Consider the following 25,007-nt stretch of genomic DNA (forward strand, 5'->3'; position numbering starts at 1 on the left):
AAAAGTAATGATATACCACCTGTAGAATGTGCTTAGGTTACTGCATTATTTTTCAGCTCTTAGAATTATCAAGTTAAATGCCATCAAGTGACATCAACCTATTAATAACAATAAAAGAAAACAAATCCTGAACTCCCAATATAATAATACCCTAATAAAAACAACTTTGGGGGTAAACTGATAAACCCAATGCACAAAAAATCTATCCAGACAGAACTTTGCTTACTTTTATGTTTTTCTTGTGCAGGAGAATCTGAATAAACTGATGACGAATCTGAAGTCAACTCAGCCTCATTTTGTGAGATGTATCATCCCTAATGAGAGCAAAACTCCAGGTAACCTCACACTGGTCATTGTACCAGCAAGCCAAGTGACAATTCATACATTGTGTGGCAGGTGAAGTAAAATGCAACGTCTTCTTCAAGGGAATGTATTTTGGTTTTCAAATATAGACACCAGCTTTGGGAATGTCTGTTAATGTATTGAGAACCCTGTCTTCTTGTATAGTTTGTAATTATATATATAGGGACAGCCATATTTGCTAATTACGTACTGAGGCTCTTCTTACTACTTTGCAGTGCTACATGGTGGCTGAGCTTTACTGCTCCTACCCACAGTGCAAGTCTATGAGCCATCCGACTTACTGAAAACAATGCACTCCCTAAGCAGCCGATATCTTATCTCGACAACTGTTAAGCCGTTAGGCAGAGTCATTGTAGTAGATATACTATTAATACCATAATATAAATATGTAAGAGAAAGCATGTCAAACTGGAAAAGTCACATCAAACCCATTTTTAGTAAGAGATGCATCTATACATGCAGAATGTTTCACTTCAGTGAAAAACACATGTTAAAATGATCTGTAAATTTAGAGATATTGGCAGCTGAAGTTTACATTTCCAGCAAAAAATAATGATGAGCCAACAGAGAGGCTTAGGAGGACCATGTCCGATCTTGTGACTTGCAAATAATCTCAACTGGCTGGATCTTCTGAACATTCTGACACATGGTTTGCACTGAGTGGAACTTTTCCTTCTGCATTTTTCATCATAGGTTTAGTTTTTTTTAGGTTTAGCAGGTTTGTGAAAGGTTTCCAGTTCACAGAGGAGGGCTAATAATGAAACAGACATGTATATGCTGAAATCAGCTGTACTTAAAACTTTCATGAACACGGCGGTTTGCAGTATTATCTATAGAACTGTCCTTTTCCCTAGGTGTCATGGATCCATTCATGGTTCTTCACCAGCTGAGGTGTAATGGTGTCCTTGAGGGTATTAGAATTTGTCGAAAGGGATATCCCAACAGGCTCCTGTATGCAGAGTTCAAGCAGAGGTAAGTGAAAGAAAACACATTCATCCATGTGCAGGCCAGTCCTGGGAATTTGACTCCAAGCCAAGCTATAAATACTTTTTTAGTTTAAAGTAAATGGATTAGGGAATTGCTAGTGGTTTGGAAAGCATAGATTTAACACAAGTTGGGTATACAGTATGAGGGGTAAAAAACCTTCTACCTGTATTCTCCTACACTTAGATTCAAGGCCATTTAAAATATTAAGATCTATATATAAGCTTTGATCAGTAGGGTAGTAGCTACAGAGGAGGAAAGCTGGGATGATCATGAGGACACTCTAGAAAATGGGTAGCTAAACCCTATCCCTTCAGCTGTGGTGAAACTAAAAATCACATTAGACATTGCAGGTATGACTTCCAGAGCCAGAGGTGGGATTGGATCAGTAGTTTCACCACAACTGGAGGTCCGAAGTTTGCCTACCCCTGTTCTAGAAAGTTGGCTTTCCATCTACACCCAATTTAAATGCAACATTTGGAAGCAAGCGTATGCAGAGAAGCATATGCTGGTGCTATGGCATACAGCCATTAGTACAATTTTTTACCCCAAACACAAATATAACAAAATACCTTAAAACAAATCTCCATAGTTATTTATGATATTAAAACTCTACAACTCTTTTTTTTATACAGGTATCGGATCCTCAACCCCAGTGCCATCCCAGATGACAAATTTGTAGACAGCAGAAAAGCCACAGAAAAATTACTGGGGTCACTGGACATTGACCACACTCAATACAAATTTGGACACACTAAGGTACTTTTCCTCTGCTTAAAACTACAATTTTAAAAAGAAGAACGTAAAGTGAACAAAATTAATAGCAGGCATCATAAGATACATGTCTCTGTTACCTAGGTAAGCTGCTCATGCCCACTAACAGAATGCTCATCAACTCAGCATTCCAGAGTCCCATACGCACAGCCCCTTTGGCTTCTCACATTATGGAGCAATGTGCTGGAGCATTTTTTTCTAAACCTCTTTTCAAGCCCCACCAGTAGTTCATATTATGTTGGTATCCTTCAACTGGGTATATGTGAGGTTACCTACAAAACATGCACTGGACTTAAGTTTAGGCTTGGGGCATGCATAATAAATAGGCATAGTTATGTTTTGGATGCTATGAATTGGAATTTCAGTCTCACAAAGGCTGCCTATGTAGGTGTTTAAACCATAATATAAGGTACACTCCAGTAAAAATGTATAATTAGCCTAAAGAATAATACAGAGATTACAGCCTACCTGCTAAGCTCTTCAGTTTTTCTCCCAGGCATTGCAGTGCACAAGGGAGGCTCTATAGGACCCTACAAGGAAAAGGAGCCACCCTAAAACAGGATATCAGGGCCAGTGCTCAGATGACCAGTTGATTCTGCATGAAACTAAAACTTTTACATACTGAGCAGCATCCATTGTAAATGATTTAATCAGCATTTGGAATAGCTTGAAAACCTTTTGACTTTAATATCACTTGAAGTAATTTTTTGGCTGGTAATTACATGTAAAATATATGTGGCAACACTTTCCTTGCCTAGGTCTTCTTCAAAGCTGGTCTGCTAGGTCAGCTGGAAGAGATGCGAGATGAGCGTCTGGCCAAGATCATTACCATGCTGCAAGCCAGAAGCCGAGGTAGACTCATGAGGATCGAATATCACAAGATCATTGCTAGAAGGTACATACGGCATTACATCTTCCAAACCGGGGAATCTCAGAATCTGTTCAATTAAATATTGTTTACTGTACCACTGCCAACCTAATACTACCCGAGTATGCCAGGTCTGACCATCGTATTTTTGCAGGGATGCATTGTTGGTAATCCAGTGGAACATAAGGGCCTTCAATGCTGTCAAGAACTGGTCATGGATGAAACTGTTTTTCAAGATTAAACCACTGCTGAAATCAGCCCAGACAGAGAAGGAGATGGCCAACATGAAGGAGGAATTCCTGAGGCTGAAAGAGGCTCTGGAGAAGTCTGAAGCCAAGAGGAAAGAGCTGGAAGAGAAACAGGTTACTCTGATTCAAGAGAAGAATGACCTGGGTCTGCAACTCCAGGCCGTAAGTCATTGTCACAGTGTTCTTGGCATTGTCTCTTCCATACAAAAAGAAATAGTTATGTTAAACTGTCACAGTCAATATTGCTTGTGAGACAAAATAGTATTTAAAAAAGAAAGTAGGATTCCTGCCCCCTTTCTTTTTAGGCTGATCAAATCTGCTTGATTGCTTGTACCTGGTTAAGCATTTCATGTGCAACACAGCTCTGGGTTTGTAAAATCAAATGATAGCAGTCGGTTTTCAATGCTGGAGCTTCAGCAGACGGTGACCTATGTTTATATGACACAGCTGATCCTTGGACTCCATGTGGGATTAACCCAGGAATTTGGAATCAGCCCAGTGATGAGGTTTCACACTTGTTGAAAAGAAAAAATGATTTTTAAGTTTTATCTTGCACATTATACAGCAGATCTCTCATGTCCGATTTCCTTTTAAGAATTGTTTTTGTTTTTTACTGTATTAAATGATTAGCCCATCCAGATAATATATTTTCTTCTGTGTTTTGGGTACTCCAATAGTGAGGTCTTCCCATGATAATGGCTTATCTGTTCCTGTCCACCTGCCAGTTTAGGGTGTCCCTCTTCCTATTTACATGTTTCAACTCCTCATATTACATTTTCTATAACATAAAATGCATAACAAAATCTATCAGGGAGAGTGAAGGCCCCTCAAAATGGGCACTGGGTTCTAAGATTTCATCTACAGTGTTCTGGAGCTACCAATCTGTCAGCTATTTTATTCTCCAGCATCCACCAAAATTAAACTGACTTTTTACATTCCACTTGTTTGACTGCAGGAGCAAGACAATCTTGTAGATGCAGAAGACCGTTGCGACCTGCTGATCAAGACTAAGATCCAGCTGGAGGCCAAAGTGAAAGAGCTGGCTGAGAGAGTGGAAGACGAGGAAGAGATGAACTCAGACATGACTTCCAAAAAACGAAAACTGGAAGATGAGTGCGCTGAACTAAAGAAGGACATTGATGACTTGGAAATTACACTGGCCAAAGTAGAGAAGGAAAAACACGCCACAGAAAACAAGGCAAGCAAAAAAATTAACCTTTACATGTGTTAGAGTGAGGAAGATATAAGACTTCTATCAGGTTTTTCTGCCCATGAGATTTTCCCCTTACTTTCTGTCCCTGTGACTTCCATACAAAGAAATGGGGATGCAATCGTTACTGGGATAGAAAGCAACAGAGGCTCAAAAAAGTTTTTTAAGATAGACATTCTAACCCTTCCCAATTCTGCTGAAATGGTTATTTGTTTGTGTCTGTGTTTCTGCTGGAGAGATTTTCTATCACTTCCTGTCCTGACAAAAAGTGAGAAGAAATATCCAGAGTAAGGACAAAAAAAAAAAAAATCAACGAAGGTTTTAACCCTTTCCCGGTCTAATATGGTCAAAACAACTTTTGGCTGGAGTTGAGCTTTTATAGCCTTGAGCAAACAGCAAAAAATGTTAATTAACCCATCTCAAACAATCCATGTGCACAGGGCTTGGGGGCTTTATTTATTTCCGACCTGTTGTCTCTTCTCAGGTGAAGAACCTTGTTGAGGAGATGGCGGCATTGGATGAGATCATCGTTAGGCTGACCAAAGAGAAGAAAGCTCTGCAGGAAGCCCACCAACAAGCTCTGGATGACTTGCAAGGAGAAGAAGACAAAGTCAACACTCTCACCAAGGCCAAAGCTAAGCTGGAGCAACAAGTAGATGATGTAAGTTCTTTCTTTACCAGATTGCAATAATTCTATCACCAATAATAATTACGAATCTAGGGAGGCAATGTGAAAAGTATTCCTAAGCTTTTATAATTTGGTAATTCTTGTAGCTGGAAGGATCCCTAGAACAAGAGAAGAAGCTCCGTATGGATCTAGAGCGTGCAAAGCGAAAGCTAGAAGGAGATCTAAAGCTCTCCCAAGAGTCTGTGATGGATTTGGAGAATGATAAGCAGCAGCTGGAAGAGAAACTGAAGAAGTAAGTAGCAGAATGTAGGAATAGGGAAAATTTAAAGTAAACTAGATCAAATGTATATTCAGAAGTAGCCCTTTGTAGCTTAAAGTTCAAGTCCACTGAGAACTTCTAATGGAATTTCAGTTGAACCTCTTCTAACTGCAACCTCTTTGCTAGTACTATACCATTTAGATTTTACCCATTGATGGTTGTTGTTGTCCTCCTCCAGATGAAATTTTCTGGATATTTGAAGCTGAATGAGAAAATGTCAAAGGCCTTGGTTTGGTTATAACCAGCAAGGAAGGTGGCCAGGGCAGATACACTCCTCTATCAGGCTTATTCAGTAAAACAACACAAGGAGAAAACAGAATAAATGCATATTACAGCAACCAGGAGCTTCCAAGCAGAATCCATTTCCAGTGGTTTTAGTAACATTTTTGATTGATTGCCCCTAGGTTAGTTTTAAGTATAGGTAAATTCCAATTTTTTTTTCTATTGGATAGCGTGGGAAAAGGATAGATATGCTGACAGACCTTGAATGCTATCCAGAGCTCTGGGAAATAAGCACAAGAGGGGCGCCTTTCCTGGTGCAGATCACTTTTATTTCAATAAACATAAATAAAAAACCAAATCATACTCACAAACATGAGTGTCACAAAGTCATGAGGTGAGGACTGACAAGCAGTGAGATGTCCACTAGGTGATACCAGTATAGTGGTGACGTTAATGCGTTTCCGGGGCACGCCCCTTCATCAGGATGTTCCGATGAAGGGGGCGTGCCCCGGAAACGCGTTAACGTCACCACTATAGTATGATTTGTTTTTTTATTTATGTTTATTGAAATAAAAGTGATCTGCACCAGGAAAGGCGCCCCTCTTGTGCTTATTTCCCAGATTTCCAGCTTTCCCGGCTTCTTTGGGGCAGCATCCTGCAGTATGCCTAAAAGCAAGTTCTATTAAGAACTGACAGTCCGTGGCGCTTCACTGTTTTTACTGTGCTATCCAGAGCTCTGCTAAAAAAGATTTACCATCATTTTGAGGGGAATTTATCAAGACTGGAGCAGGCAGAATCTGGAGCAGTTGCCCATGGCAACCGATCAGCTTCTCTCTTTCCTTTTTAAAGCTGAACTGAACATAATGAAGAAATAAGCTGATTGGCTGCCATGCACAACTGCTCTAGATTCTTTCTGCTCCAGTTTTGATAAATTTCTCCCTTTGTGTCCTGCTGACAACATTTTACCAGGCAGAAAGTGGAGGGAACAAAGACAGAAATAAATATGCTTTACTTTTTGTAAAGTAGGGGAAGACTATCTGTAAAAAAAATAAAACAAGGCAACTGGACTTTGTACAAAACTTATACAAAATGTATCTGGGAATAAATATGAAAGCTGGTCGGATGACCAGTGAAATGTCTTCAAGAATAATACAAGAAGTCCAGTTGCCTTGACTTATTTTTAACAGATATACCATGACCTGGATGAATGAGAACCTTCAGAGACATAGGGGAAGACTAGAACCCCTAGATAGCAACTGTGTTTTTTAGCCAGATCTTGTCATATCTTATGCCGCAGTTTACATAAATGTGACTCTTAAGATTCCTATTTTTCCCAGTGCAAATTATTTTAATGATTGGCTAACCTTAACTATAGGTTAAATGTTATTTAAAAGAACTATTAGTTTTAAAAAAGCAGGATTGTATTAAATTGGTTTACTTGTTCTCTTTCGCAGGAAAGATTTTGAGATAAGCCAGCTAAATTCTAGAATTGAAGATGAACAAATGATGAGTGCCCAGTTACAGAAGAAAATCAAAGAACTACAGGTGATGTAGAAGAGATCCATGTTCAAACTATTTTATGTGCTTGATCGGTTTATGTAGCGCCTCCTAGTCCGCAGAGCTTCACAGTGCAGAGTACATAGAATTATTCACATCGGACCTGGCCCCCAAGGGAGATCGTAGCCTAATCTCACTAACTAGTCATACAAACACACACACAAGATGATTAACCTACCACAGTGTTTTTGGGTTGTGAGATGAACATAAACGGGTTGATTTACTCAAAGCAAATAGGCTGTTCACTTTTCAAGAGAATTTGTACTTTTCATCCAATCACCTGCAAGCAAAAATAAAATGCTTTAGATTTTTTTCGCTACATTCACTTGGCTATGAGAAAATTCCTTTGCAAAGCGAGCAGCCTATTTGCCTTTAGTAAACCAGCCCCAAAAACTATATGCAGATAATGTCAGTAGGGGCAACTGAGCCCATGATGCCGGTTTCCAAAGCCAAGACCAACCACTTAGATATCATGCTGCCTTTATATACGTATATTTGAAGCATGTCTTGGCAAGTGGATGAAACGGCATGGTTATTAAGATTTCAGCTGCCACTTTTCCAGCGCAGGCTAAATGATTTGAAGAGGGATCTGGTCCGGTTACTGAAAGTAGCAGACGTTTATTTAAACTCTATGAATACACAGAGCAATTATCAGCTTGCAGAACTGCCTTGTGCATGGTGTGCATAGCAATAGTCCAGAGCCAACCCACCGTCTCAAATATCAAAGAGGCAAGGTGGAAAATACAGTCATGCCTTAGCACTATATACACCATCATGTGACTATTTTAATTACCCTTGTACAGTGTTGAAATCTGTCACATGCTGCGTGCTGAGTTTAAATTTATACACACCCACTATACAAAGGGCAAGCCCTTGAAAGTGTATTATGTGAAAGAGCAGCTCTAGTTGGTTGCATGGGTTACTGTACATCAATCACCATGTTGCTGAATAAACTCTATTGTTCAAAAAGTCCGTGTTGCCCCCAGCAACTGACCACATGTGACATCCAGATTAAAAATGTTTTCATACACTAAGGTGCAGAGGGATACAAGGGTTGTTTTTCCGAGGATACACATCTTGGTTCGATAGACGACATGGGAGCCTAAGGCACGACTGTTGTGCCCTTTATCTTTTACTGTCTGCTCGCATTGCATTTTATACAAAGTTAGGTAACAGTTTGCTTGGCAACCCTTTCGATTTACTTGTCTCTTATCTGAGACTCCCAGGTGGAGAGAGTTTTTTCTTTCCTTGCTATTGTGCCTTAAAACCAAAATTTAGACTGGAATTCTGTTTTAAAGAAAACCTGTGTTGGAAGAAATATGGAGGCTGCCATGCAAAACCTGTTCTTCTGAAAATGCTAGTTACCTGGCAGTTATTCTGATCTAATGGCTTCAATACTTCTAAGTTAGTGACTGGAATGAGAATGCAATAGATGCAAGAGAAGAATTCTAAAATGCAAGTGTTCTGGCTTTACCCTGATTTCACTGGATGCAAGCTTGTGCCAGGCCAGTGATTCAGAGGTCAAAGTTATGACTGCCAGGCAATTCACATTTTCAGAAGGAGGTCAGTAGTGCCTACCTTCTTGGCACAGGTGACACGGTATTTCAGTATCCACCAACCTGTTCAACGAGTGGTTGTTTTGTCACAAGTCCTCTCATAGGCTTCAGTTAGAAATGGCTTCTTCTTCTGTCACACAGGCCCGCATAGAAGAGCTCGAAGAGGAGCTGGAAGCAGAGAGGGCCACTAGAGCGAAGGTGGAGAAGCAGCGAGCCGAGGTGGCCAAAGAGCTGGAAGAGCTGAGCGAGAGGCTTGAGGAAGCTGGAGGGGCCACCTCCGTGCAGATAGAGATGAACAAGAAGCGAGAAGCTGAGTTCCTGAAGATACGCAGAGACCTGGAAGAAGCCACCCTGCACCATGAAGCCACTGCGGCCTGTCTGCGGAAGAAACATGCAGACACAGTAGCCGAGCTGGGTGAGCAGATCGACAGCCTGCAGCGGGTAAAACAGAAGCTAGAGAAGGAAAAGAGCGAGATGAGGATGGAACTGGATGACATGTCTTCAAATCTTGAGCAACTCACCAAAAATAAGGTAACTGATTACCTCCTGTAACACCTGGTGATTCCCCTCTGTCCTACGTGAAGACTCGGACATGCTTGGCCTGTCTTTATAAACAGGAAGACTGTATCTTGTATCACAGGGCACTGCTGAGAAGTTGTGTCGGACTTATGAGGATCAGCTGAGTGAGGCCAAAAGTAAGGTGGATGAACTGCAGCGACAGTTAGCCGATATGTCCCTGCACAGAGCCAGGCTGCAAACTGAGAACGGTATGTTCTGATTTATAATGCCCACCAAAGTGTGTGCCTTACCAAATGTATTTCATTATTTTTTTGTAAAGTTGTCCACAACTATCACATTGATGTTGAACAGCAGAAGCAGAGCTGGATCACCCACAAGTCAACCTGGGCAGGAGCATAGGGTCTGGTGGATGTCCAAAGGGGCCAAGCTGTAACCTTCATGCTCCTACAGTAAACCAGGGGGAAAGCACAACTGGCAAAACCTGTGCACCCAGGGCCGGCCTTAGGCTTTTAGGTGTCCTGTGCAAGAAAGCTTTACAGTGCCCCTCAGTGACCTCACCCCTCAGTGGCCACACCCAATTCTCCAATACCGTCACCATTTAAAGCCTCTCATTTGTTGAGCACCAAAGAAACAGATTAGAAAGTATGATAAACATAAAACTTTTATTAAACTTGTAAGCACAATATATGTATTCTTATTAAATAAGACAACTGTAGGCAAACAAGTGGTAAACAATAAATGTTATACTAAAATAGAGTCTATAAAAATAAAGGGTCAGGATGTCATGCCGACCCTTTTTTCAATTAAGTGCATCTAGAAAAACAAAAACACAAAACTTAGACTACATGTTAAATAGTGCATACTGTTTACTAAAACAAAGCACATGGTGCCCGCTGTTGCATGTGCATAATATGTAGACGGGGATCTGAGGAAAAGCTGCAGGGAGTAGAGCAGAAGCTCTACTCCCTGCCGCCCTGGGGCGGAGCTGCGTCGGCCGCATGGCTCCCCTGTTGCCATGGCACCCTGTGCGGCCACACAGCTCGCACACCCCAAAGACTGGCCCTGTGTGCACCTTCCTGTCACTTCACAAGGGAAGATCCACTTGTTGGCAGTTGGTGTCTGATTGAGCTATGCCAGTACAGACAATCGAAATGGTGGCTTCTCTGTGCCTAATGTACTCCATATCAAGGTCAACTGATAGGATGTGAGGAAACAAAGCTGCTACTTTGGGTAGGGCAACATTCTGCTTTAAAGAGTTATTAAACCCTCAGCGTTTTTTACATATATCTACTGCTAGCAAGCAGTAGATATATGAAAAAACATTTTTTAAAAACTAAACATTTCAAACAGGTTAAAACATACCGGTGTCTTCGCCGAGCGCTCCCGTTCGAACATCTGAAGAGTCTCGGGCGGCCGCAAAGGATCTTGGGGCGGGCGCATGCGCAGTTCAGATGTTTGGTCAGGAGATGAGGAGAGGCACAAGGTAAGTCTATGGAGCAACGGGCACCTGCACGGACTCCGTGGCACAGGAAGTACCAGCTAGCATAGAGGAGTCAGCGCTGGATCGGAGACTGGCACCAGCGCTGGAGGAACAGCTGAAAACTACCGTAAAGAAGAAGATGATCGGATCAAGAGGCATCATTTAAGGTAAGAACATGGGGGGGGGGGATTATCCTTTAACGTCACTTTAATCCATCAATGAGCAGGAGACACTGCCCAAATTGAAGGAGAAAATGTTAGGGGGCTTGCTCTGGTTATAATAAGCAAGGGATGGGAGACTTACTACCACCAAGCAATATAGCTGACCACCCAGAATGAACACAAACATGTACAATTGTTTCTGCTATGGTGCATGCTAGCCAAATTTCCATCACTGGAGCTAGTAAACGCAAAACCTCTGGCACACCATGCAGGCACCCCCACCTACCCCTACAAGGATTAACAAGTCGTTATTGTGATAATGTGTAAATAAACCCATATGAGATGATTGTTTTCCAACTGATGGGAACAAAACGTGTGGCCCATCACTATACATCCACCTCTTTGCCTCTACCACCTATAGTTCCTCTGTACCAAATGGTATATCCAGCCCTGCATGCAGTTATTTGTGCGTTGCAGACATCCTTCATGCTGTACAGGCTTAATGCCTTAAACATTTTTATCCATTGATAGAGATTTCAGTTGAGACTAGTTCTCCAATTATGAACTTTAAGGGCTATGATACTTTATGAGGCCAACAAAATGTCACTTTAAGGACACAATTTAAGCATCACTATGGCACTCATGTAAAAACTACCTGAAATAAAAGATGACAACATCCAATAAAATGTAAGCTTTCCATGGAAAAATTGAGTATGGAAGGAAGAATATACATTTATTGGTTGTTATAGGCCAATATAGACAGTTGTTAATGGAACATTTTTAAATAAATAAGGTAACATGTTTAAGAAAACAGTGCTTCAGTAAGGAAAATAAATAGAATATTATGTCAGTGGCACGTCATACTGCAAATTGTCCTTTGATAAAATCAGTTTGCTGTATTGACTGGAACGGAATGGCGCCCTTTAAAATTACTCACCCTTACCCTTCTTATCCTCCTTACCTGAACACCTTCTACATTAGAAAGAATTGCTTTTTATTCAGTACCCAGAAAGATAATGTTACTAGCCAAAAGTAAATGTACACACCAGTTGTGGTTGGCTTCCGATATTTGTTTGTAAAGAACTCTTAAAGTGTTTGGTATTATAACGCGATATTATACTTTTGAACTGGATCATATGCAGCAGTGTTCACATATTTATTGTGAATGGAAATGTTAAAAGGGAAATGTTTGACTCCGTGGTAAACGCATTTCAGTCCTATGTACACCAATCCTTTACAATCGCTTCCGAGTTCAATGTACACCAATCCTTTACAAAATCGCTTCCGAGTCCCATCTACGCCAATCCTAACTTTACTTACAGAACTTTAGAATAACCAGGAGCAGTTGTGTTTTCTTGGTTGTAATGCAAATGATGAATCCTATAGATACAAACTAATCATGACCTACAAAAAAGATGTAGATGTGTTACTAATTTCCTTATGTCAAATACTTCAGCACTTACTAAATGATGCTTCTTGATGTTTCTGGTTAGGAGAGCTATCTCGATTGATGGAGGAGAAGGAATCTCTTGTCAACCAGCTGAGCAGAGGCAAAGCCTCCTTCACTCAGAGCATTGAGGAACTGAAGAGGCAGTTAGAAGAGGAGACAAAGGTGAGTCAGTGATCTCAAAAGTTCAGTTGTGAGCACTAGATGATATGCTATGACATAACATGGCAGTGATAAAAAGTAATGCTTTATGCGTCCAATGTCCGGGGTGTTAAAAAGCATTGATATACTACAACGTAATAAAATACAGTTGACCCCCGCGAAGTCGCGGTTCAGAGTTCGCGGCCTGGGTCGTTTATGGATTTTTCCCATATAGGGGTAACATCGGTATTTTACATTCTAGCATTGCAAGAGACATAGCAGTACAGTACTGTACAGTATATGGGTTTACCTTTACATTCTTTTTTTGTTTTTAAGGGTAATGTATTAAGCTGGGTTTGAAATGAAATGAGTGTTTTGGGGGCATATTTAGGGTTAAACTATAAACAAAGGCATTTTTTTAACCACATTCAAAATTTGCGGTTTTTCACAATTCGCAGGTGCTGTATGAACGAAACCGCCGCAAATTTCGGGGGTCGACTGTATAATGCTGTGTAGAAAAGCCAGTTACAAGGATTCTTCTGTTTTTTTTCCAGCATACTTTGTGCTGCCACTTGGCATTATTCGCCATTTGTCAGTCAAAACCATACATTCAAAATGTGTATTCAACCTGTCACAGAGCCTTTATATGATCTCTGCATCTTCTGGGATTTCAGGTCATGGCAATGAGCAACGGATTCTAACAATTCTTTACTTCTCTTCTAGTCTAAAAATGCTTTAGCACATGCATTACAAGCTTCCCGCCATGACTGTGACCTCATGCGAGAACAATATGAAGAAGAACAGGAAGCCAAAGCTGAACTACAGAGGTCTCTATCGAAGGCAAATGCAGAGGTAGCCCAGTGGAGGAACAAATATGAAACCGATGCTATCCAGAGGACAGAAGAACTGGAAGATGCCAAGTAAGCGAAGTTCAGTTATTGGTCATATTGGTTCCTCTTGTCTTTTTGTTATCATGGAAACATTTATCAATGCCTCTTGTACAGAAAGAAGCTGGCAGCGCGGCTACAGGATGCCGAGGAGGCAGTGGAGTCTGCTAATGCCAAGTGTTCTTCCCTGGAGAAGACCAAGCATCGACTTCAGACTGAGATTGAAGACCTGGTCATTGATTTGGAGCGTGCCAACTCTGCGGCTGCAGCCCTGGACAAGAAGCAGAGGAACTTTGACCGTATACTGACAGAGTGGAAGCAGAAATATGAGGAGACACAGGCCGAGCTGGAGGCTTCACAGAAGGAGTCCCGTAGCCTGAGTACTGAGCTCTTCAAGCTGAAGAATGCATATGAGGAGTCTCTAGATAATCTGGAGACCATGAAGCGCGAGAACAAAAATCTACAAGGTAAATGGGATTTTAGGAACACACTAAAAATTGTGTGAGCTGCCCAATTGTCCGCTTAATGTATCAGTTGTCCTAGTACAAAGCTATCACATTTTCCTTTATATAAATTATGCTTTACATAATTGTATTCAATGCAAATGGAGATTATGCATTTGCTAATATTGACCAGAAAATAATATGTTATCGTATAATAGGAAGCAATATATGCACACAGTTGTTCTGGTGCCTTTGAAAGTAGACTTTTGATCCAGACCCTGGAAGGTGCCCTACAATTAATGTTGGTGGTCAGTGTTGTATTAGATAAGAATACTAGAGGTTACTATGATGGACTCTTACTCTTCAACATGTTTAACACAAGCAAAATGCATAAAAACTGATTACTTCTAACTGTTCCAAATCATAAACATATGCATTCATTTCCCTAGTTGTACATATACAGTCAGCAAATATGTATACATGATCTATTACTGGTTACCCTATGGTTGTCCCACATAATTTGCTTTGTTGGTTGGGCCTGCCTAAGGTTGTGGTTGCCTAAAAGCCAAGAAATACCTTCTAACCCACATGCTATGTTTCATTTTTCTGAATTCCAGAGGAGATTTCTGATCTCACTGATCAAATCAGTGCCAGCGGTAAAATGATTAATGAACTAGAAAAGGTAAAGAAAGCCCTTGAAAGTGAGAAGAGTGACATCCAGGCAGCTCTAGAGGAGGCAGAGGTAAGAGGCACTAGATGCAGTCCTAGGGAAAGTGGCTCAATATAGCATGATCTGTGTTCTAGTGTGTTAATTGCCATTTCTAATCTTGGTGCACATTTTCTGCTTTTTTGAAATGCAGGGAGCTCTGGAACACGAGGAGAGTAAGACCTTAAGAATACAGCTAGAGCTTTCACAAATTAAGGCTGATGTGGACAGGAAATTAGCTGAAAAAGATGAGGAAATTGAAAACCTCAGGTGAGACTGGCAATGTGTTATGGTGGAAATAGGGGGTACTATGCCCTGTTCATCTATTCGACAACATACTTCAGACAAACGATAGGAGGTAGAACATTCATCTAGAAGTTACACTCTATCTACATCCAGCATCTAACTAGAGGAAAAAATAATGTCTTCTTATAAAGACAATGCAACTTTAAATGAGAAGGCATAATAAGGGCGGCGGTATCACAGTGTGTAGATGCTCTTTTTGAAAGTGAGATTTTGTATAAAAACCAGAGTTGAGAATTGCGAGACATTCTATTTCTAATTAAGTGAACCATAGCTTAGTACCCAACACTTCTGCCTTGTAGTACTGGAGGTCCCCCGGTTCAACTCCTGGTCAGGGTGCTAACTGCATAGAGTTTGCATGTCCCCCTGTGCTTGCATGGGTTACTGGATACTCTGGTTTCCTCCCACACTCCAAAGACATACCAGCAGGTTAATTGGCTCCTGTCTAAAGCGGCCCTAGAATGTGTGTGAGTGCAGGTATGTGGGATAGGGACCTTAGGTTGTAAGCTTCTTGAGGGCAGGGACTGATGTGCATTTACAGTATAGATCAATTGTCAGTGCCATATAAAGACCTGTAATAAATAATTATGGCCCCATTCTTCTATGCACTAGTAACATTTTTATTATGGCATCACTTTATTTTTTCACTGAATACATTATCTCCTGCAGACGTAACCATCAGCGCGCCATGGAGTCCATGCAGGCCAGTTTGGACGCAGAGGCTAAAGCCAGAAATGAGGCCATCCGACTCAAAAAGAAGATGGAAGGTGATCTAAATGAGATGGAGATCCAACTTAATCATGCCAATAGACAGGCCGCAGAGTCCCAGAAAATGGTCCGTCACCTGCAATCCCAGATCAAGGTTGGTTCTTCTCGATGTTATCTAATATGGAAGAGGAGAAGAACTATTGCAGACACTCATGTGTTAATATATTTATTCCAGGATTTGCAGATCGAACTGGATGACACTCTCCGACACAATGATGATCTGAAAGAACAAGCCGCAGCCCTTGAGAGACGTAATAACTTGTTACTGGCTGAGGTGGAGGAACTGCGGGCAGCATTGGAGCAAGCCGAAAGAGGAAGGAAACTGGCAGAGCAAGAACTACTAGAAGCCACTGAGAGGGTCAACCTACTGCACTCCCAGGTCTGTGAATAATGTCACTCAGTCTCAGTTACCCCCTAATGGTTAAAGTCACATTTGACTCAGACATATTGTCTTGGTCATTAAGCTCAACAATGTGTGCTGTGCAATCTCTGATATGGTTTTCCTATTACATTGTCAAGTTTAGCAAAATATGTTTAGAGTGATGCATCTTGATTTTGTATCACAGCAGCATGAGCTATATATTAGAAGTATAGGTCCTCCCCTAAAGCAGTCATCCTTTGTATCTTGGCTAAAAGTGGCATAGACAGACATTGTGCATCACCTTGCTTGTGGATTACAGCCAGTGACTGTATCTAAAGAGTTTGGAAGTCATCTAGATTTATGTTAGAATGACCAGGACACTCTCCAGACTGAAAGAGTATCTATAGCCAAAACGTTTCTTTTTCTGGCCGGGTTAAAACTTGTGCCAGGTCATTTATTTTTGCTATCCGTGTACCAATGAGGAAAATTACCTTTACCACCTCTCCCAGAAATGCAACAGGAAGTTAGAGGAAATCTCCCAAAGTGAGAAGAGTTCTGCTCTTAGACAGTTGTCCCTGGAACAGGTGTCCCCCATAGGAAGATTTCCCCTTACCTCTTGTTCTGGCGACAAGTCTAACATTTTGGATTTTAACCCTTTTTATCTTGGGGACAATGGTAACCAATACAAAGAGAGTGTTAAATCTCCCCAAAGAGGACACAGGCAGCAACAGAACTTGATGTTCTAAAACATTTCCCCAGTAGTGTGTATATCTATACACATCTCCTTTGCTTGCGGGCAGGTTTGAGAAAACAACTGGTTGTCCCTATATGTCATGTGAAAGCATTTAGCTAACTAATACATGTTGACCTTTTTCTCCTCTAGAATACTGGACTTATTAACCAGAAGAAGAAACTGGATGCAGACATCTCTCAGTTAAGCACTGAAGTGGAGGAAGCAGTCCAGGAATGTCGGAATGCAGAGGAAAAGGCCAAGAAAGCCATCACTGATGTAAGAAATGGCTCTAGCCCTCTCCTTTTCTGGATTCATTTTGGGGAAGGGCTAGGAAATGTACCAGTAGCATATGATATGTGACTTTTTTGTGTGACGAGTAGAAACAGTGGACATGCTTACTAAAATCATGTTCCATCTGCGCAAAGATCGATATATTCTGTTTAGGCCAAGTAATGAAATACTGAATTTTGTCAGATATGAACATCCAGTTCTGAAGTCACTGCAAGGGGATGGTAGCACCCCACTCTTGGGTGATGCAACAAGATCTGGAGACAGCTCCGCTTAAATGTCTACAAACCACGGCCAAACATTAGATTGAGTAGATTGTTCATGTCACCTTTCCAGGCAGCCATGATGGCAGAGGAGCTGAAGAAAGAGCAGGACACCAGTGCCCACCTAGAGAGGATGAAGAAGAACATGGAGCAGACCATCAAAGACCTGCAAATGCGGCTTGATGAAGCTGAGCAAATTGCTTTGAAAGGAGGGAAGAAGCAGATACAAAAGCTGGAAGCAAAGGTTTGTCACTTACCCTGTGTGGCTTTATTTCCATAATTGATATTCCTCTTATAGTCATGCAACATATGTACATACTACATACCTAAATTTCAGCCCACTAAAACACGAATATTTGAATTATTGATGGTGTTTGGTGATTGCATTTATATTTTGGGTACTCCAGCAGTGAGATCCCCTTGCCATAATTCCTGACTCTGTTCCTGTCCACCAGCTATACTCATTTTATATTGGTTAAAATAGACACCATTATCTAACAGCTATATAGGGGGGAACGTATCAGAATCTGGAGCAGTTGCCCATAGTAGCCAATCAGCTTATCTCTTCAGTTTGCTCAGTAGAGCTTTGAACATGAGAGAAGCTGATTGGTTGTCATGCACAGCTGATCCAGATTCTGTCTGTTGTGCTTTGGATATAAAGGAAGTATTACAAATCAGAAATTGATAAACAATCCCATATATTCACTCATGTTTATGAAGATCTAAATGCTCTTCTGTGTCCAAGCTGGCTTCACATCTGTACTGCTGTTATTACAGGTCAGAGAGCTGGAAGGGGAGCTGGAGATCGAGCAGAAGAAAAATGCTGAAACGCAGAAAGGAATTCGAAAGTACGAGCGGAGGATAAAGGAACTCACCTATCAGGTAAACACTGCATACAAAACTTTCTGAAAGTAAAAAGTTCTGCCTAAGAGTAGACCTACAAGTCAGTGGGGTTAACTTTGGTAGCCAGGAATCCTCTTCTGAGTGCACAACTTGCGGTGATTTCTTTTAGATACAAAGGACTCAACTTCCCTATCTTGCAGGTAATAGGAACCCTGCACTGGGAAACGTAGTATTGGCGTTATAAGGCCACCCTGATCCTGCTTCCTGAACCTTAAATTGACTTTGTAATGAGATAGTTCTGAAGGAGGACTGTCGTCACAGTCCTTTTTAAAAATGCTAGATGCCTGACTTTACTAATGTTGCATCATGGATCTGGAACAAGCATCATGTAAATCAGTGGTAGGGAAATGCTGGGCCTCCAGCTGCGGTGAAACTACAAATCCCATGGTGGACTTGTAGTGGCTGTCAAGAGTCTTGCAATGCCTCATGGGATTTGTAGTTCCGCAACAGTTGGAGGGCCGGTGTTTGCTTACCTCCGATGTAAATGAACGTCAGAACTACTTATATCTATAATTGTTCCAAATCAGCAACTCAACAACAAAGCATCAGAATGACAGCCAGGGAATTAGCGTTTTTAATGGGCAAGGTCAGCAATGGCAACCTCCATTAATCTTCTTTGACAGATTCCCTTTGAACTGAACCTTACCCCCAATTTTACATGACGCTGATAATAGCACTGATATCACATTGATAATTGTTGCAGCCACAGCTATTGTCCTGAATTCAGCGAATGTGAAACATTGCTTCCATATGGTGAAAAATACTCTATAGAGACCATAAGAAGGCATAACAGTCTAAAGCATGTTTACAGCTTGAAATCATTTTCTGGCCTGTCCCTATTGCAGACTGAAGAAGACCGGAAGAATTTGGCCCGAATGCAGGACCTGATAGACAAACTCCAGCTGAAAGTCAAGAGCTACAAGCGCCAGTCAGAGGAGGCTGTAAGTAATTGGAAAATGCGTACATTAAACACTATGAACACTAAGGAGGTATTCCATTTAAGAAGGAAATGTTGTGGAGGTTTTGTTGCCTTTTCACCACTTCAGTTTTTGCCAAATTTGACCATTTTTGTGGCAGTGTAAATTTAAAAACAAAACTTGCCAGCTTGGGGAGAGGCACATGCCAAATGTGGATGCATGCACAGCATACTTGCACATTGGGGAAGAGTTCTCTCCGAAAGTAAAGCTCTAGTAGCATGAAACCGCTTCCCTCTCTTGCTCAACTGTAGGTTTATACAAATGAGATTTAATTTACTTGTCAGGACCGGGAACGGTCTACGAGTGGTGGTCTCACAGTGCTTTGGGGTATACAGAGTAGAGGAATTCTCCCGGGCAGCAGCAAAGTTTTCAATGAGTTACCTAGTTTACGCTTCTCCATCCTTAACAGATCCACACTGTCTCTGCCCCCATTGCCACCATCTTCCAGACCAGCATCTTCAAACATCAGCTACTGGGTGACCATGGATCATTTAAGTCCTAGTTACATTGTCCTGGAACCCTTCTCCAATCTTGTACACAGAAAACAAATGTTAGGAGAAAGACGGATTTTTTTTTTTACAGAATTGACGTGCAAAGACTCTTCTCATAGAAAAAAAACTTTACCGCCTACAATTTTTTGTCTTTAATTCCACTAGAACTAAAGGCTCCTTACGTCAGTCTAAATGAGTACCAAACCAGTTGCTAGGTGTGATGCACAAGCCTCATTAAGTCAACAAAAAAAACTTCCTTTGCTTTCCCTAACTGGGCCAAATCCTTTGTGTGTCACACACAAGTGAGTGGAGTGCTGCTGATGTCCCAGCTATGCCTCCTGTATCAACACCCAAAATGGGTGCCTCCTCTGCCCCAGCCTGGCACTGCATGTGAACAACCACCACTGGAGGCGTCATGCGGTCTGTTATAGTCTCAGCTATTTGTTGACCATACAGCCCAACAAGCAAAAGAAAGGAGAGATGGTTTCATGTTTCCTGATCTATGAGTCTTATAACTCCCTTTATCATCTTGGCACCCTTCTACAGTTCTCAAAAAAATAGAAAATTTAAAAACACAATTTGCTAATTGTGAGGCTTTGCAGTGCCCCATGTATAACTCTGCTACCCTTGGGACAAGCCCACGGTGGAACAACCAGATTTTCTAACGGTGAAAAACTCTTCCATGTGACAAGAAATTAAGCTTATCTCTGGGCTAGATAATAATGGTCACCCACACTTCCTGTCCCCATACACATTTTAAATGTATAGATATATTTTTATTAACCGAGAAAACTACCTTGATGGTGGCCTATAGGATTTGTTGTATTTGATCCAAGCACTGTAGAAGCAGAACAACAAGCTTTATTTATAGCACATGCTAGTTATAAAAGAGGGCTGCAAAATCCCTAGACCTTTAGTAGCCCTGATATTGTAACAAGTATCTGCTCAATAAAGTTATTTATTAGAGCAACAGTGGTGCCCACACTTTTTTGTAACCCATCTATTTTTTACAAAAATGACATTGATAACCTCTGTGCTGTCATTGCTTTTATTTAGAAACAGCAGCCATGCCCGGGCACCTGGAGGAGGTAGTAAGGAAATGCTTTTAGGTGTCCGGGCATTGCTGCAGCTGCTGAATAAAAGCGATGAAGTCACAGAGATCATCAAGGTAAATGCTGTGGCCACTCATTGCTCTAATCACAAACTTTATTGAGCAGATACTTGTTATGATATCAGGGCTACTAAAGGTCGAGAGATTTTGCAGCCCTCTTTTATAACTAGCATATGCGGTAAATAAGAAATACATTCAATCCTATAGGCCAACTTGGCTCTGTTCACGTGTGATAAATAAAGCTCAGCTATTAGCCCTGGATATGCTACTCAGTATATATACAGTGCCATACATCTACCTAGCTCACAGTTGTAACTAAGGACAGACTGGAAGTAGAACATGCGTTATAAAACATAAGAGGTGATGGCACATTCATTTTCAGTAGAGACAATGCACAGACTTTTGTTCCCTCTATCCATAACAGGAGACTCAGGCCAACTCCAACCTTGTCAAGTACCGGAAGGCCCAACATGAACTCGATGATGCAGAAGAGCGCGCCGATGTCGCTGAATCGCAAGTCAATAAGATACGTGCACGGACTAGAGAAGGAGTTTCCACAAAGGTGATACCGGGGTAATGGTGTTTTTTTGTATACTGCTTATTCTTTTCAACCCGATGTAGATTTTAACCCCCATGTGTTACAATATAATAATACAATGACAGCATTGTTCCAAGGAGTGATACTAGACTGTAGAGGAGCTATTGCTTAAAATTGACTAGAATTGCCAAATCCTTGTTTTTGTTGTTATGGTATGGATATTATTTATATACCGTGTTTCCCCAAAAATAAGACACGGTCTTATATTTTTTTTTCCGCCCCCCCCCCAAAAAAAAAAAAAATCACACCAGTTCTTATTTTCGGGGGATGTCTTATTTGAAATACTGCCACAAACTGTGTCACAATACCTGCAGGCTGCGGCTGTCCTGGAGCTCTCCTCTCTGATGCAGTCCACAGTTCCTGAGTGGGATCCCCACCAGGGAGCCACCTCTCTCGTCGCCAGGCTGGACTGCATGGACCCGCAGCCTGAAGTTCCCTCAGTGACTGAGGCTCAGTCACCTCACTCCGACCCCACTGGCCATACTTTGCTTGCCGTGCTGTTGCCTGCTGGGAAATGTAGTTTTCTGCCCGGCGGCAGCTCTCTAAGCAAAGGCTGAGGCAGACAGGTGTCTGCTGATTTTGTGACAGGGGCGGCATGGGGGAGCTGCAGCCACCCCCAAACTGGGTCTTATTTTCGGGGTAGATCTTATATTACCGGCATGTTTAAAAATAGTTCTAGGTCATACTTTCGGGATAGGTCTTATTTTCGTGGAAACACGGTAGGAAGAATGTTAAGTTTTCTGTATCCTTGAAATTTACATAACTCTGTATATTCTAGGTTTGCTTTTGTGATCTTGTAGGATTGCATTGTGCAGTAAAAAGTGATTGCATAAAAGACACAATTACAGTATTGTCAATAATATAAAAAAAATAGGATATTTAATAAAAAAATGTATACAATAAAACACCTTATATACCCTTAAAAACATTATTTAAGGAGAGGCAGAGTTATTGTCAATAACTCTGCAAGAAAAAGAGCCTTTAACCTTTAGAGTGCCAGGGGAACATTTATTCCCCCCAGAATTCTGCTTTAACTCAAACGGTTTATGTTGCAGTGCTGTTGCTCCAACTGATTGAGAAATGTAATTTTCTCCTTGCAGGGGGGGTTTTACTCCATGCTAGGGAAACAGAGACTGCAGGACTCAGCCCAGGTAAGCTGTATTAACAATTTATGGTTTATTTATTACAGGTATTTATAGAACTCCGTCAATTTAAGCAGGACGCTGCATACTATGGATTCACATCAGTCCCTGCCTCCAAGGAGCTTACAAGTCCCTATTTCAAATACACACATACTAGGGATAATTTAGACAGGAGCTAACCTAGCAGCATGTCTTTGAAATGTAGAATGAAAGCCAGAGTACCCAGAGGAAACCCATGCAAACTCCATGCAGATAGTGCCCTAGATGAACCTGCAAGACAGAAAGGTTAACGCCTGATAAACTGTGTTGCCCACTTCTGTCTTGTGTACAGAGGCAGTCTACTCCGGAACAAGTCAGATTCAAACAAGGGAAGCCACGATTGAGAGCACTCGGGAATGATGGATTGTTCTTGAGAAGTATTTACCATGTGTTCACCATGCACTCCCCTGCAGGGGAACTCTCTGGCTTCCCTCTCTTTGGAGGGATCGCCTCTCGCTTCTTCTTGTGTCTATCAGACAGGAAGTGAAAGGAAATCTCCCCAAAAAGGGACACAGATAGCCCAAAAAAAAAATGGACAGGCTATAACCCTCGCTTACTCCATCCAGAACTAAAATGTTTGGGCTTCAGTTCTTTAAAGTGACTCAACACAGGGTCACTTCTACACACACAGCACCCCATAATAGAAGACCCAATATACTTACCTTCCTGGTGTACCTTCATACCAGTTGGGATTAAAGGACTTTACTAGAGGAACACTTGTCCTTCAATGCTAACATCTGTGGTGCAAGGAATAGTGCAAATATTAGAGAACTATGAGGTTAAGGCTTTTCCCCATAGTTCTCCTTACACAAACTAGCGTCCTCCCGACACCCTAGGCTCAGTATACCACGAGCTGTAGCTCGCGGTATACCGAGAAGCCGCGAGCTTCTGCTTGCGGTATAGTAAGACGCCGTAGCTGAAGTGGATCCCGACAATTGTGCCGGGATCCGCCCAACTGCGTGACTGACAGCTGGCTCTGCCTATCTAGAGGCAGAGCCAGCGGTACCCGCCCCCTCCCCCGTCCTTTCCGCCAGTCAGCGCTGGAGGATCGGAGCGGGGAGGGGGGAATCCAGCCCCTCCCCTGTCACAGCAGAGAGCCGTGACAGGATCGAGAGGCGAGCGAACGCCGGTATGTGTTCGCCCACCTCCGGCGATCTACTGAGCCGACCTGTGACAGTCTCATTTTTTTCTGTTCCATCCGAAACCGTTAAATATACTTTGTTGCTCCTTTTCCTAAATCTGAGGACCACCAGATGAAACAAATTACGCTGATCAGCTAGCTCTCTGTGTGTCTGGGTTGTGGCATGTATGTGTGGATTGTTGCAATAATCTTTTTTATATTGATTGTATAGGTGGTGGGTTCGAGCTGCGCATTCGCTTTGTGTATAAGCATATGTTTTTACTAATAAAATCGATTTATATTACTATTTAATTCTCCGACCCTTGTTCATAGCTGCACTAGGTTCATAACCGCTTTTGGTTGAACACATTGCTTTTTTCATTGTCACAGGTCGGCTAGAACTATGAGGTGAGTGAAAAGCACTCACCTCATAGTTCTCCTTTAAATAATCCCAGGCAGTTATTGCTGGCAGTGTTATAACACGTCAATGTTTTTCTTGAATTACTAGGACGTATATACTGTAACTATAACACGTATTCTTTTGTCTCTCTTAGCAGTTTGAAGAATGAAATGAATAGACGTCACAATCAGTCCACGGACAGCTGCAACAGCTGGGCTGGACCCTCCTGACTCGGCCTACACCTCACTCCCTCCCTCCCAGTCCCTGAAGTGTAATAAAATCTAATAAGGCACAACGGCTGGTGTTGTCTATTAGCGGAATATCCTCATAGAGAAGCACAGAACCGAATAAGAAGAGACACCGGGAGCTCTTCTACAGTGCTGACCATTTCACATTTACAATCAGAGTCAAGAATCAAGTAGAGGTCCTATTAGGAAAAGAACGCTTGCAGTGTATTTCCAGTCTAATTTCAGAAAACTCGTCTATATGTACGTTATGTGTTTCTATACACACAGCATACTTTTTGTTTTAGAATTCTTACCTTTTAGAGGAGTCTGTGTAGTTGGAGCCTTTGCAAGTATCCCTCTGTCCCCATAGAAGGACAGACTGAGCTTCTTCTCATTAACATGCTCTGTTATGCTGTGTGAATGAGAAACAGTAACAAGCATAGAAAGCGGTTATCCCAATTTGGCTGCAAAAGTGGAAATACACTTCAGTCTAGATTGTGTCAGCTTACATACCGCACCCTGTATCCCCTTCCCCAGCTCTCTCACAGTGGTCCAGTCACTGAAGGAGCAGAATTGGTGAACGAGCATAGATTTACAGATACCAGTTTCAAAAACAGAGCTGCTAAAGATTTAAGGCAAGGGGAAGCAAAACGTCAGCCCTCCAGAGCTTTGATGAAACTAGAAAAAATGCCATAATGCCTCTGAGAATCTTGCAATGCCTTATGGGACTTCTAGTTCAACAATAGCTGGAGGGCTGCAGTTTGCCTACC

The 25,007-nt window shown here is 41.7% G+C and overlaps 1 protein-coding gene across 1 annotated transcript in view; it reads left to right on the forward strand.

Moving 5' to 3' along the window:
* Positions 1–24,305, forward strand: part of MYH7B (myosin heavy chain 7B) — a 46,758-nt gene extending 22,453 nt beyond the window's left edge. Inside the window, exons 19-43 of the mRNA XM_018569087.1 lie at positions 248–335; positions 1,218–1,335; positions 1,983–2,106; positions 2,880–3,016; positions 3,144–3,399; positions 4,193–4,435; positions 4,932–5,108; positions 5,222–5,367; positions 7,071–7,161; positions 8,871–9,260; positions 9,370–9,496; positions 12,383–12,501; positions 13,201–13,397; positions 13,482–13,831; positions 14,425–14,549; positions 14,668–14,783; positions 15,486–15,678; positions 15,760–15,963; positions 16,829–16,954; positions 17,303–17,473; positions 18,007–18,111; positions 18,978–19,073; positions 21,136–21,273; positions 22,410–22,460; positions 24,168–24,305. Coding sequence (XP_018424589.1) covers positions 248–335; positions 1,218–1,335; positions 1,983–2,106; positions 2,880–3,016; positions 3,144–3,399; positions 4,193–4,435; positions 4,932–5,108; positions 5,222–5,367; positions 7,071–7,161; positions 8,871–9,260; positions 9,370–9,496; positions 12,383–12,501; positions 13,201–13,397; positions 13,482–13,831; positions 14,425–14,549; positions 14,668–14,783; positions 15,486–15,678; positions 15,760–15,963; positions 16,829–16,954; positions 17,303–17,473; positions 18,007–18,111; positions 18,978–19,073; positions 21,136–21,273; positions 22,410–22,460; positions 24,168–24,179 — 3,900 coding nt within the window. The 3' untranslated portion in view covers positions 24,180–24,305. The remainder of the gene's footprint in view (positions 1–247; positions 336–1,217; positions 1,336–1,982; positions 2,107–2,879; positions 3,017–3,143; positions 3,400–4,192; positions 4,436–4,931; positions 5,109–5,221; positions 5,368–7,070; positions 7,162–8,870; positions 9,261–9,369; positions 9,497–12,382; positions 12,502–13,200; positions 13,398–13,481; positions 13,832–14,424; positions 14,550–14,667; positions 14,784–15,485; positions 15,679–15,759; positions 15,964–16,828; positions 16,955–17,302; positions 17,474–18,006; positions 18,112–18,977; positions 19,074–21,135; positions 21,274–22,409; positions 22,461–24,167) is intronic.
* Positions 24,306–25,007: the final 702 nt, after the last annotated feature.

This window comes from Nanorana parkeri, unplaced genomic scaffold (assembly GCF_000935625.1).
Source record: "Nanorana parkeri isolate BGI_ZX_2015 unplaced genomic scaffold, ASM93562v1 scaffold1284, whole genome shotgun sequence".
Classification (NCBI taxonomy): Eukaryota; Metazoa; Chordata; class Amphibia; order Anura; family Dicroglossidae; genus Nanorana; species Nanorana parkeri.